At 36.2% G+C, this 14,521-nt stretch overlaps 1 protein-coding gene across 7 annotated transcripts in view; it reads right to left on the reverse strand.

Moving 5' to 3' along the window:
* The window catches only part of RIC1 (RIC1 homolog, RAB6A GEF complex partner 1), a 170,922-nt gene that overhangs the window by 102,361 nt on the left and 54,040 nt on the right, over positions 1 to 14,521 (reverse strand). For 3 of the 7 annotated variants that reach the window (XM_053573314.1, XM_053573312.1, XM_053573335.1), the window contains one exon: positions 7,043 to 7,122. In XM_053573314.1, coding sequence (XP_053429289.1) covers positions 7,043 to 7,122 — 80 coding nt within the window. Of the gene's footprint in view, positions 1 to 7,042; positions 7,123 to 7,377; positions 7,474 to 9,576; positions 9,822 to 14,521 lie in introns of all 7 variants that reach the window. The other 4 variants (XM_053573319.1, XM_053573324.1, XM_053573349.1 and 1 more) reach the window with 3 other exon arrangements.

Below are 14,521 nucleotides of genomic sequence, written 5' to 3' on the forward strand. Positions count from 1 at the left end.
AGAAAGTATCCCGTAGAAGAGAAATGAGCTAGTAAGCAAGCTTCTTCAACAGGCAAGCGGAAAGATTTGAAGCTCCCAAAAAGACCAGTGAGAGCAAACAGATAAATGAATTATATAGAGACAATGTAAAACTATAATCAATCAATACAACTTGATTACTGAACAAATACAGGAAGAAACAAAGAATCCAAAGTTTTCTACCTCATACAACTGATAAAAGATGATGGTAATTGAAATGAAGTTAATAAAGCAACAGCGTGTTTGGCTTGGTAAATGGGCAGTGAATGAGGTTGAGACATGATAAATTTAAGGCTGCCTATAGCAACATCCAAATGGATTTATCCTGGAAAGCGCCTGAAGCTTAAGAAAGTGGTACTAAATTTGAGCATCAAGTATGAACATCATCCATACATACTTGAGTAGTTAAAGCCAGGAAGAAGATGTAGAATGGAAGTCAGAAAAAACCTTACAGAACACTAAAGCATTATTTTAGGTACCATATAGTAAGTTTGGGTACTAATTTAAACCTAATGACAACTTTACAAAATAGATGGCATTAACTCTATTTTTTAGGTGAAGCTCAAAAAAAACCCCCAAAACAAACAAACAAAAAACAAAAGAAAGCAAGCAATGTAACTAGTCTGAAAAGCCACTGAAAATTTTTATGCAGGAAAATGGCAGGTAAATTTAATGTTTGCAAAAAAATCATTCAAGGACAGACTGTAAAAGACAGATTAAAAAGATATTATTAAAATCCAGGAGAAAAGTGACAAAAGCCAAACTAATGTAGTGTCGTTGGGAATTTAAGGAGTGCAAAGAAATGACATACCAGGTAGAATATATTAGAGGTGAAACAGATTGGCTATTGGCATTAACGAGCAGGAAAAGTGAATAAACTCAATCCCATCATATAAGTGCCATTTATAGAAAAGGGGAATTGACTCTAACTTTCCCAGGATTAAGTTACTTATCAATGACAGTGTATTTTCACATTCTTCCTTATTACAAATTATTAGATAGGACCTAAAACTTATTCACAATATCTTCAAATGAACTTTCTTGTTTGCCAAATTTCACCAATCCAGCATGCTCTTCTCTTGGGTTTATGTTTTGTTACCTCACCCTCTTTGAGATCCTGTCGTCTTCTCAATGAAGACCCTGACCACTCTATTTTATGTTTCAATTTCTCCATTCTCTTACCTTGCTTCATTTTTCTCCACAGAATCTCTCACCTAAGTCTAAATACATTTTACTTACTTTCTTATCACCCTACACTAGAAGAACACAGACTCCATGAGCATGGCTTTTTGGTTTTGTTCTCAGCACTCCACCTCTGCTAGCTGCCACGGTGCCTGGAGCCTGACAAATCTAACACTGTTTAAATAGACAGATGAATGGAATAATTGTTAGCAGTTTTCTGAAAGACACAGTACCTTCATCACCAGACCTTTTAAAAAATAACAAAGAAAGCCTGCAAATCCCAAACTTCTTTTTCTTTACATTATCACACATTCAGACAGCTTTCGGTTTGATAAGAACAATTAAAAATAAGGGGGGGGGGAGAAAAGTTTACTCTCTAGAAAACTAATAACCAGAACTTACTAGCAAAGACAAATAAACATGTGTTGAGAGAAACCTTCATGAGTCTGTAACTAATTCAGACCTCTTTTTTCCTCTAAATATAATGTGATTTGGTACAAGCTTCTCTCCCTTAATGAAGGTTCTTCCTGCAAGAAAACTGCATCTTTGAAGGAGTAAGTTGTGTTGAAGGAAGAAACTGCTAACCTCAGCTAGTCTCTTCTTCCTTTCCAGCTGGCACTAATTCATTAATAGCGAGCTGGTAAGAGGTCTTACAATCTGATGAACGGAGGCGGGAGGAAAGTTTGAGGGGTTTTTTTTTGTTGTTGTTTGTTTGTTTTTGGCCAGGGCTAGGTTTGAACCCGCCACCATATGGGGCTGGCACCCTACTTCTTTGAGCCACCCCGAGGTTTGAGTTTTTATAGTTGTTGTTTTAGAATAGTTTTGTCCAGCAAAGACAGTATCTATACCTTTACTATTTGATAATTAAATGTACTGAATTTTAATATAGTAACTTTCTTATTTTTTTTAGAACCCTAGTCTCAATAATGGTGGTCTCTGGGTGGTGTCTGTGGCTCAGTGGTAGGGTGCCGGCCACATACACCAAGGCTAGTGGTTCGAACCCAGCTCAGGCCAGCTAAAACAACAATGGCAACATCACCAACAACAAAAAAAACACCCAAAATTGTGGCAGGCGCCTATAGCCCCAGCTACTTTGGAGGCTGAGGCAAGAGAATCGCTTAAGCCCAAGAGTTTGAGGTTGCTGTGAGTTGTGATGCTCCACAGCACTCTACCCAGAGCAACAGCTTGAGACTCTGTCTCAAAAAAAAAAAAAAGGTGGTCTCTAACCTAAAGAGAGGTTAACAGCAGTAGTGGAAGGCTGGAAAAAAGGGGGAGGGGGAATCTCTGCTCTCAATAAAGTACAAATTACGGTGATTTATTTAAGTAATTTTCATTATGGTGAAATTAAATATGATTTAGATCTACTAAATTCATATTTAAACATGAGCATATGTACACATTTTAAAGCTAAACACAAATTATTTCTTATTTACCCCTTGCAGTTTCCTTAATTTCTAACCCATAAAATAAAAAGCCAAGACAACCTACAAGTCTCATCTGTCTACTAGTCCGTGTAACTAGTATGAAGAGGTATTTTATCATACAGTGATATCTATAAAGACACAAAAAGATAGGTCAGGAGTGGTGGCTCACCCCCATAATCCTAGCACTTTAGGAGGCGGATGGGGGGTGAAGGGGATCACTTGAGGCCATGAGCTTAAGACCAGCCTAGGAAACAGAGCAAGATCTTATCTCTACAAAAAAATAAAAAAGAAAAATTAACCAGGTATAGTGACACTTACCAGTAGTCCCAGCTACTTGGGAGGCTAATGCAGAAGGATTACTTGAACCCAGAATCTAGAGGCTACAACAAACTATGTATAATCAAGGCACAGCGTAGGTGAGAGTGAGACCCTTCTCTTAAGAAGAAAAAAGAAAGCAAAAGATAAGGAAAAGAAAAGTTCCTTCATCAAAGAATAAGCAATCTTTGAAGCATTTCATAATGCTTCAGAGATTATACTCCCAATATCTACAGGAAGGATGCTAGAAACAAAATCAGGTGGAAACTATGAAAGATTATAGGGGCGTCTGACCTATGTTCTCAGATAGAGCATAATGGAAAATGATACACAATCTGAGGTTAGATGCTGTCACATAATACAGGGATGTTGAGATACTCTAGAAAAACTCAAGTGATGAACTCAAAGATTTAAAGAGAAATAAGACAATAGTATTTCTGTAATTGAGAGAATGATTAACTACTACTAGCCTTAATTATGCTGCCTCTCTATATGATTCAGGACTATTATAAACCATTCTAGATCATTTCTACTTTTTTTTCATTCCTGGCTCCCCAAAAAGGCCCCAAGTAGTCCATGGTTGGATGAGGCATAAACATGAGGCAGCAAAATATTACTAGTTAAAAGCACAGGCTTTGGGGCATCAACACTTATGCCCGAATCATGGGCTGTGCCACCCACTCATTAGCATGTGAATTTAAGAGTTACTTGGCCTCTCTGTGCAGTAGTCTGTATAATAATCATATGCAGCTACCTCACGGCGTTGTTACAGGGATTAGATCAGTATTAAGAAATGTTTAGGGGGCGGCGCCTGTGGCTCAATGAGTAGCCCCATATGCCGAGGGTGGCAGGTTCAAACCCAGCCCCGGCCAAACTGCAACAAAAAAATAGCCAGGCATTGTGGCGAGCGCCTGTAGTCCCAGCTGCTCGGGAGGCTGAGGCAAGAGAATCGCGGAAGCCCAAGAGTTAGAGGTTGCTGTGACGCCACAGCACTCTACCCGAGGGCAGTACAATGAGACTCTGTCTCTACAAAAAAAAAAAAGAAAAGAAATGCTTAGAACAGAGTCTTCAACTGTGTGTTTACAAAGTCACAGATGACAATGAAGGTACCACTGTTAAAACCAAACTTAATTTTTACTTTCCTCAAACCCTTACATAACCACTATTTTTCAAGTTTCAAAAACATGAACTCACATAATCCTACTAACAATTGAAGAAGAAATTTTTATTTCCATTTTACAAATGAGTTCTGCAGAAAGACCAGAAACTTACTAGACTAAGTAACACAACTAGAAAGTAGTCTAGTGCACAAATATATTACTGGCTGACTTTAATCTATAAAAGTATTTTTGTATAGCAATTATCAGTTTACCAATTTTTAAAAAATCACTTGAAATCTTAGAAATGTCATAAAAATTTGGCAAAAAAAAATGTATTAGTGATAAAGCAGTTGTCCTTTACTGATTTTCCCATAAGCCAGGGAACTTACCTAAGCATTAAATATGAATAATCTCATTTAATCCTATGAAATGATTACTGTTATTCCATTCTACAGGTAAGGAAATTAAGTTTTGGGTGATATTAGGTAACTTGAAAGAAGTCATATAGCTGAAAGTCATATAGCAGAGCTGACTATCAATTCCAGGTCTATCTGATATCAAAGCCTGTATGTTTAGCTACTATTCATACTGCTGTAAGGCAAAGTACATTTTACTGAGTCCAGTCATTAAAATATAAAATCTTCAATATAATAAAAGAATATCCAAGTTAAAAAAAGACATTATTTAATTCTCTAACCTAACATAGGTAGTCAAATATCACAAAGTTCAGGCATGGTCAGAAATTCTTAATTAAATGGCAGCCCCTGCAGTCAGAAAAAGGTAACAAATTGCTTTTTAAAACCTTTTTAAAAACCAAAATTGGGTCTCCAAATACTATTCTGAAACACTGTATAACACATATATCCGTGAACTGAAAGAAATGGTATTTTCACTGTTTCAAAAGAAATTTCTTTACCCTCCACAGCATTATAAATTAATCAAATTAAAGTCCTTTGTTTTAATCAGAAAAACTACTGCTTTTTATCTACAGGAATATATCTAAATTAAGCTATTAAAAGTAGTTCAAAATGCATGAGTAATCAACTTTAGTCACTGATCACAATAATTCTTCAAAAGGATCACAAAATTATTACTGAGAATGAAAAAGAAGTTTTGTACCACCCACAAAACTGAATATAAAATTTCTAAATACATCATAATGTCCCTATAATTTTTAGTACATTTTGAGAAGGGTTTTTGCATTAAAACTTTTTATTGAAAAATAGTCAAATTAAATACCATAATCAAGAAATTTCTGAACTCTAAAAAAAGATTTCCAAAACTCAACACTTCAATTACAACCATATTTGTCACAAAAACAAGTAGTTTAGAGCATCCAAAATTTCCCTTAGAATCTATAATAAAAAAAAATCTAACCTATACTCTATATAGTCTAGGTTAGATTTTCCTAAAGTGCATTCTCAAGAATGGGAACAAGGCCAAGCACAGTGGCTCATGCCTATAATTCTAGCACTTTGGGAAGCTGAGGCGGGTGGACTGCTTGAACTCAGGAGTTCAAGACCAGCCTGAGAAAGAGTAAGACTGTCTCCACTAAAAATAGCAAAACTAGCCATGTGTTGCAGTCCTTATACTCAGAGGTACTCAGGAGGCTGAGCCAAGATGATCTCTTGAGTCCAAAAGTTTGAGGTTGCCATGAGCTATGTATATAAAAAATTTCTGGAAAATTCAAGAGTTGAAAAAGAGAAAAATCATTACAGTTTCCCCACTCAGGAGCAATTACCATAAATAGTTGTATTATGCTGTTCTGTATATTTTTCTTTAGATGATCTTTGTTTTACATAGAATCATATTACAAGTATATTTTTATATCACTTGTTTCTTCATTTGACATATTATGGTCAGGTTCTTAAGTTCATAAATTTTTCTAAGACATTATATTTAGTGACTACATATCACTTTAAGAGAATGATATATCACAATAAACTTGTTAACCAACTCCTTATTATCTCATCTTGTGTATTAGAGTGTGCAATACAAGTTTTACTACATCTCTACTAGGACTGAGTAATAATTTCCTAAAAACTTATTTTTTTAATGTATCGTGCTTTTTTAAAAAAAGTTATTGTATGTAATGCTTTATTTTGGGGGAGTTACTACTAAGCCTGAACAGTTTCTCTTGTGTTTGTTAGTTATTATATTTCCTCTTATGAGACTGCTTTTACCTTTTTATTTATTAGAATATCTTTGTGTTTATTAGCAATTTATGATTCCTCCATATAAAAACAGTAAGAGTTGGCTGTATTTTCCACAAATACATCTAAAGTTATTTGCTTTAAGATTTTTCTTTTTTCTTTCAATTTTCAAAAATTTAAACTTTTCATATAATGAAATCTATTTCCCTTTTATTTCCTATATACTTATTAAATTTGGGGTGTTTCCTGCCATCTAGAAAGAAATATGAATACTCTTATAATTTTATCCAGCTTTATGGCTAAATCATTATAAACAAAGATGTCATGGTTTAAATTTTTATGTTCTCTTATTTCAAAAGTAATACCTGTTATAAGGAAAAAGAAACAATGCAAAATACACATAACTACATAGTTTAAAGAACAAAAGTCCACATTTCCCACAAACCTTAACCAAGAGGTAAAAACTAAGTTTTTTTTCTATGCAAAAACATATACAAAAACATGGGCAAAAATGCCTGTAACTAACATTTCTCCTCTTTCCCTTCATGATCTCTTAGCACTCCCTACTAAAGGACCACAGAATGCTAAACCTAAAGTATATTACTAGTAATTCTGAATGTCCAAGAAAGGATACAGTCTATTCATCAAGAGTCCCACACATATTTAATTAATTTAAGCATTCTTTATTCAAGAAGTGACAGTTCAAAGACCTGCTAATTTTAAAAACAGTATTTTGGAAATGCTGGCTTAGCTTTATTTTAATCACTTCAGACAAGCAGAAACTGTAATGTTTTTCAGAAAATAAAGTATGCGTATCAAATATTAAAATAATAAAAGGCAAACAACTTACTTGGGATATACTGGTTCATAAAGGTACTTGTCCCCTCTTGGAGATATAATATGAAAAAACAAGACGTAGCCATTTGCCGTCTGAAAGACAAATTAACATGAATTAAAGAATACCCTGAATTTTCTATATTCTTTCATTGAAAATAAATTCACTCTTAAGAACCCTCTTTTGTAGAACTATAGTCTAATTAAACAAATAAAAATGACTTTTGAGCTCGGCACAGTAGTGACGGCACCGGCCACATACACGGAGGCTGGTGGGTTTGAACCCGGCCAAGGCCAGCTAAACAACAGTGACAACTGCAAGAAAAAATAGCCGGGCGTTGTGGCGGGTACCTGTAGTCACAGCTACTGGGAGGCTGAGACAAGAGAATCGCTTAAGCCCAGGAGTCTGAGGTTGCTGTGTGCTATGAGCTGTGACGCCAGGGCACTCTACCAAGGGTGACAGAGAGAGAGAGAGAGAGACTATTTCAAAAAAAAAAAAAAAGACTTTTGATTTAATATAACTCATCTTGATTAAAAGGAATTTTACAGATTTGGAAATATTTCATAAACATGTAATTGAAATCAATAGTTTATAAAATATTTTTGCCATGAATATTCTCAAACAATACACTATTTGGCAAAATATATAGAACTTTTAATACTCTGCACTAATATGGCAAACAATTACTCTTAAGTTTTTAAAGCAACAGTGCTGTTTTAATGCATATCTTTATGATAAAATGTTTACTCAAATAAAGCTTACACAAAATTAACTTTGAGATAGCATATCTATATATTTCAAAATCAATCTTTTGGTCTTTGATTTACTACAAAATATACCCTGAGATACAGAATCAAACAAAAGCACCTTTAATTTCCAAAATGTCAATGTCAGTTCTTTCATTCTAAGTTAATGTAATATTTTTAAGATAGAAATTATATTAAAAATAGGGCTGCTAGATGATCATGGCATACAGTTGCAGCTTGTGAAACTCCAACAACCATTGTACATTTATATAAATATATAAAATACTCCTATATTTTTATTTAGCTTTATCATTTTTTATTTAAGATGTCTTTCTTTAAAATTATACACTCTTATTTCAAAAAGCAGGCCTACTGTAAGAAAAAAATACAAAATACATATAACTAGGTAGTTTAGAAAACAAAAGTTTCCCCAAATTTTAAACAAGTAACAACAATATTTTGCTGTTTCTAATCAAATACTTTTAGGCATAACAGAGATATGGTACTAATGCTGAATTCCTATCATTTTAGAGGTGCACACAGGCTTTGTTTGGATATGGAGTGAACATTTTAGAGGTGGGCGTTTACCCAAAGTAGAACCAAAGAAAACTAAAGAAATTATCCAAGGTTTCAAATTTCTTTCCAATACTGGCTTCCTGTTTTTCACTTAAAGGAATGACAGAGGAAAAGTTTCTTCAGCAAAGCTAGGGTTTTTTTAAAACTATAAACTTTGAGTTTATTCTTTTTTTATGACTCCAAATATTACAATGCAGATAGTTATCCATCTATCACTCCTCAGTATTACTCTGGTAATTTTTCTACCCTTCTGTAGTTTCTTTCTCCTGCCATGATCTTCACCTCTCAAAACTGACTGATTTGCTATTATTACAGATTAGTTTGCATTTTCCAGAGTTTATATAAATTAAATCATATAGTATATTTAATTTTTTCTAGCTTCTTTCACTGAGCATAATTAATACATATTTTGAAATTCATCCATGTGAGCAGTGGTCTGTTTTATGGATTTTCCACAGTTGTTATATCCATTCATTCATCTGCAGATAAACATTTGAGTTGTTTGCAGTTTTTAGCTGTAACAAACAAAACTGGTGTGAAAATTGATGTACAAATTTTTGCATGCATGTATGAGGCCTGACAATTAAGTCAGCAAACTTGCCTCTGTGCACTTATGTTGGCAGCACTGTTAAACAACTCAGTAAGGTTTCATAACCTCAATATATCATTGTCTTACAGCTGTGCTTGTGTCAGTCTGTGGCAGTGTCCTGCTGAAGGGTGTTCATTGTTGTTTTTGTGTGCTGTTGTGGGAATGTCAGAGCTTCATTAGAGCAACAAACATTTGTAAGTTTCTTATTAAACTTGGCAAGGGTAGAATAGAAGTACAATCAGGGATATGTCAGTCCAAGAGCAGAAGTGAAATCAGAGACATGTTAGTCCAAGTTTAGGGGATAATACTTTGAAGAAAACGTCAGTGTGCAAATGGATTAAACTTTTTTTTTTTTTTGGAGGGGAGAGAACGTGTTACTGATGAAGAGAGGTCAGGGGCCAGTAATGAGCAGAACTGATGAAAACAATGTAAAACTTTATTGAATTGTGCATCAGAATCATCAGTTGACTGTGAGACACACAGGAGACATCAAAAAAGAAACAGGAAAATTTAAACTGAAAATCTTAGCCAAAAACACATGGCTCTTGCATCACGTCAGTGCACCAGCTAATACAGCACTGTCTGTGAGGGAATTTTTAGTCAGTGAACAATTATATTAGAACACCCTCCCTACTCACCTGATCTGGCCCCCAATGACTTTTCTTTTACCTTAAAGAAATACTGAAAGGAAGACATTTTGATGACACTCAGGGCATCCAGGGTAATACAACAACTGCTCTGATGGCCATTCCAGAAAGAGTTCCAAAATTGCTTTGAAGGCTCAACTAGGTGCTGGCGTTAGTTCACAGCTTCCCAAGGGAAATACTTTGAAGGTGACTGTAGAGGCACTCAGCAATGAGGTATGAAGCACTTTTTCTAGGACCTGTTTGTGATTAAATATCAGACCTTGTATATTTCCTTCACTCTTGGATAGATACTTAAGAATAAAACACCTAGATTATGAGGTAGGAGTCTGTTTAACTTTTTAAGGAAATGCTAAACTTTTTCTGAAGTAGTTGTTGCATTTTACATTCCTACAAGGAGTGTTTGAGAGCTCCTTTTCTTCCCTCTCTTTGCCAAACATTTGGCAGGGTATGCGTTTGTAATTTTAAACATTCAAATAGTATGGTATCATTAGAATTTTAATTTGCATTTCTCTAATGATCAATGATGTTGAACAAATCTTTTCATTTGTTTATTTGCCACGTATGTATCTTTGGCAAAGTGTCGGTTGAACTCTTTTGTCCACTTTTTAATTGGGTTATTTGCTAATTGTTGGATTTTGAGAATTCATTTTGGATACAAATCCTGTACATATATATGATTTGCAAAGATTTTCTCTTAGTGTGTAGCTTGTCTTTATTCTCTCAACTCTGTCTTTGAATAAACAAAGCACTCAAATTTGATGAAGTCCAATTCCTCAATTTGTTCTAGAATAAATTTTGAGTTCTATGTTTTCTTCTACAAGTTTGTGTTTTACACTTAAGTCTCTCTCATACATGTATATTTTGAGGTAATTTTCTGTATATGCTATGACATAGAGATCCAAGTTCATCTTTTGCATCTACATAATCCATTTGTACGGGCACAACATTTTGAAAAGTTATTTCTTTTATACCATTGATCTTTTTTTGTTTTTGAGACAGAGTTTTGTTTGCACTTTTGTCAAAAATAATTTGTTTTATTTTTCTAGCCCATGCAACAGTAAAGTTTAAAATTTTAAAGTCATTAATCTGGGGGGGAGAGACAAGATGGCGGACTGAAGCCAGCTTTCAACAGAGGCTCCCGTCCAGAAGGAGAGTTAAGGGACAGGAATTTAGTAAGTATCCTGGTGGATTTGAGCTGCACCGAGAGAAGGTTGAAGAACACACATCAACACCGCTGAGGCAAGCTGTGATCTCAAGGATGCAAACAAAAGCAAAACGGCTCACTTCTGGATATTCTGAAGCCACACCCCCGTCTCCCTGGGCAACCAGAGGAGGCCACCAGTGAGAAAGGATTTGCCTGACGCTGCTCACAAACCCGGGAAGCTTCCAGGGCAGGGCCAACACAGAGAGGTAATAGGACACAAACCTCCAGCAGCAAAGACGTTTGAACTCAGAACAGCCCGTCTTCTGTAGGCGATTTTAGCAGAAACAGATACAGAACCCTGCAAAGCTGTCTGTTCTGTTCTGCTAGCAACATCAATCAGGGATGGGGCTAAGCCTGAGTGAACACCTCCCTCCCACCACCTGCATCAAGCACTCAAAGATGTCAGGCCCCATCTCCTCCAGCTAGATAGCGGCACACTGCAGGGGCCTGGCAGACTTCCTTGCAATTCAGGCAAGTGCAAACCCCTGGAGTATCTGTTCACTACAGGCAACTGGGTAGCCATCTGCAGAGATACCAGTGACTGGGTCCGACAGAGGGGCAAAGTGGGGAAGGAGACATCAACCTTCCCAGACTGATCTATTTGCTAGGTGGCTCCTCCTGACTCCACGCAGCACTGGAGTAAGCCATATCAGAGGAGTCACCAGACCCCTGTGATCCAGTTCCCAGAGACCTCTTGAACTCTCCCACCTGAGACAGGTGCCAATTGAGACAATCGATTTGGACCTTTTGAACTGAACTAATAGACTGAGGACTTTTCAGGCGGTGCCCTGGGTATGCTGTTGTAGGAAGGTTTGATTTTCCTTTTCCAACTGGTGCCAGAGGTGGGCGGGCGGGGTGACTTAATTGCTGGTTTTTCCACACAGCTGAGACTTCAAGCCAGAGTAAACGTTACAATAGGATCGAACAGAAACCAGCTGAAAACAAGACAGAACCACTTAGCCCCACCACACAAGACAGGGCCCCAGTTTCTCAGGCCACAACACTGTACGGGCCCTCGATAAAGCCCCAGGGGAAAAATCAAAGGGAGTAAAATAACCATGGGGCGGAATCAGCGGAAAAACTCTGGTAACATGAATAACCAGACTAGATCAACCCCCCCAAGAAAAGATAACGGCAGATGTGATTGAAGATCCCATTCATAAACAACTGGCTGAGATGTCAGAAATCGAATTCAGAATTTGGATTGCAGACAAGGTTAATAAAATGGAATTAGGAATTCGAGGAAAAATTGAAAAGTTGTCTCAAGAATTTAACGAATTTAAAGACAAAACCACCAAAGACTTAAGACACACTGAAGCAAGAATTTACAGCCCTCAAAGATATGAAAAATACAGTAGAATCCCTCAGCAACAGAATGGAGCAAGCAGAAGAAAGGATTTCTGACATTGAAGATAAAGTCTTCGAACGCTCCCAATCTCCAAAGAGGAAGAGAAACGGAGAGCAAAAACGGATCACTCACTCAGAGAACTCTCAGATAATTTGAAGAAAAGCAATATACGAATAATTGGGATTTCGGAGAATGATGAAGTGGCCTCGAAGGGCACAGAGGCCCTTCTGCATGAAATCATGAAAGAAAAATTTTCAGACATGCCTAGAGAATCTGAAATTCAGATAGCAGACAGCCTCAGAACCCCAGCACGATTCAACCCCAATAAGTCATCCCCCAGGCATATCATAATTAGCTTCACTAAAGTTAACATGAAAGAGAAGATTCTCAAAGCAGCCCGGCGAAAGAAAACTATTACGAACAAAGGAAAGAATATTAGAATAACTGCAGATCTCTCTGCTGAAACTTTTCAAGCCAGAAGAGGGTGGTCATCAACTTTTAATCTCCTAAAGCAAAATAACTTTCAACCCAGGATCTTGTATCCAGCTAAACTGAGTTTCATTTATGATGGAGAAATTAAACACTTCAATGACATTCATATGTTGAAAAAATTTGCCATTAAGTAAACCAGCTCTTCAGGATATTCTCAGACCTATCCTCCACAATGACCAACCCAATCCTATACCACAAAAGTAAACTCACTCAGAAACTTCGGATCAAACTCCAACTTCCACACTGGCAAAAGGATTAAAAATGTCCACTGGACCTTTGAAAAACTCGATACCCAAAATTCCACCAGACTTATCAATACTCTCCATTAATGTGAATGGCTTAAAATGTCCTCTAAAGAGGCATAGGTTAGCAGACTGGATACAAAAACTCAAGCCAGATATTTGTTGCATACAAATACAGACTCAGGGTGAAAGGATGGTCATCCATATTTCAGGCAAATGGTAATCAGATAAAAGCAGGTATTGCAATTTTATTCACAGATACAGTAGGCTTTAAACCATCAAAAGTAAGGAAGGACAAGAATGGTCAACTTCATGTTTGTTAAGGGTAATACTCAATATGATGAGATCTCAATTATTAATGTCTATGCACCCAACCAGAATGCACCTCAATTTATAAGAGAAACTCTAACAGACATGAGTAACTTGATTTCCTCCAGCTCCACAATCATTGGAGATTTCAACACTCCTTTGGCAGTGTTGGATTGATCCTCCAGCAAGAAGCTGAGCAAAGAAATCTTAGATTTAAACCTAACCATCCAATATTTAGATTTAGCAGACATCTACAGAACATTTCATCCCAACAAAACTGAATACACATACTTCTCATCAGCCCATGGAACTTACTCCAAAATTGACCACATTTTAGGTCACAAGTCTAACCTCAGTAAATTTAAAGGAATAGAAATTATTCCTTGCATCTTCTTGGACCATCATGGAATAAAACTTGAACTGGGTAACAACAGGAATCTGCATACTCATACAAAAACATGGAAGTTAAATAACCTTATGCTGAATGATAGCTGGGTCAGAGATGAGATTATGAAAGAAATCGCCAATTTTTTGGAACAAAACGACAATGAAGACACAAACTATCAGAACCTCTGGGACACCGCAAAGGCAGTTCTAAGAGGGAAATTTATAGCACTGCAAGCCTTCCTCAAGAGAACGGTAAGAGAGGAAGTTAACAACTTAATGGGACATCTCAAGCAACTGAAAAAGGAAGAATATTCCAACCTCAAACCCAGTAGAAGAAAAGAAATAACCAAAATTAGAGCAGAATTAAATGAAATTGAAAACAAAAGAATAATACAACAGATCAATAAATCAAAAAGCTGGTTTTTTGAAAAGGTCAACAAAATAGATAAACCTCTGGCCAACCTAATCAGATAAAAAAGAGTAAAATCTCTAATATCATCAATCAGAAACAACAAAGACGAAATAACAGACTCGTCAGAAATCCAAAAAATCCTTAATGAATATTACAAGAAATTTTATTCTCAGAAATATGAAAATCTGAAGGAAACTGACGGATACTTGGAAGCACGCCACCTTCCAAGACTTAGCCAGAATCAAGTGGAAATGTTGAACAGACCCATATCAAGTTCAGAAATAGCATCAACTATACAAAACCTCCCTAAAAAGAAATGCCCGGGACCAGACGGTTTTACATCAGAATTCTACCAAACCTTTAAAGAGGAATTAGTACCTATGTTACTCAACCTGTTCCAAAAGGTAGAAACAGAAGGAAGACTACCCAACATGTTCTGTGAAGCAAACATCACCCTGATCTCCAAACCAGGAAAAGACCCAACAAGAAAAGAAAATTATAGACCAATATCACTAATGAATATAGATGCAAAAATATTCAAC

This window comes from Nycticebus coucang, chromosome 2 (genome assembly GCF_027406575.1).
Source record: "Nycticebus coucang isolate mNycCou1 chromosome 2, mNycCou1.pri, whole genome shotgun sequence".
Classification (NCBI taxonomy): Eukaryota; Metazoa; Chordata; class Mammalia; order Primates; family Lorisidae; genus Nycticebus; species Nycticebus coucang.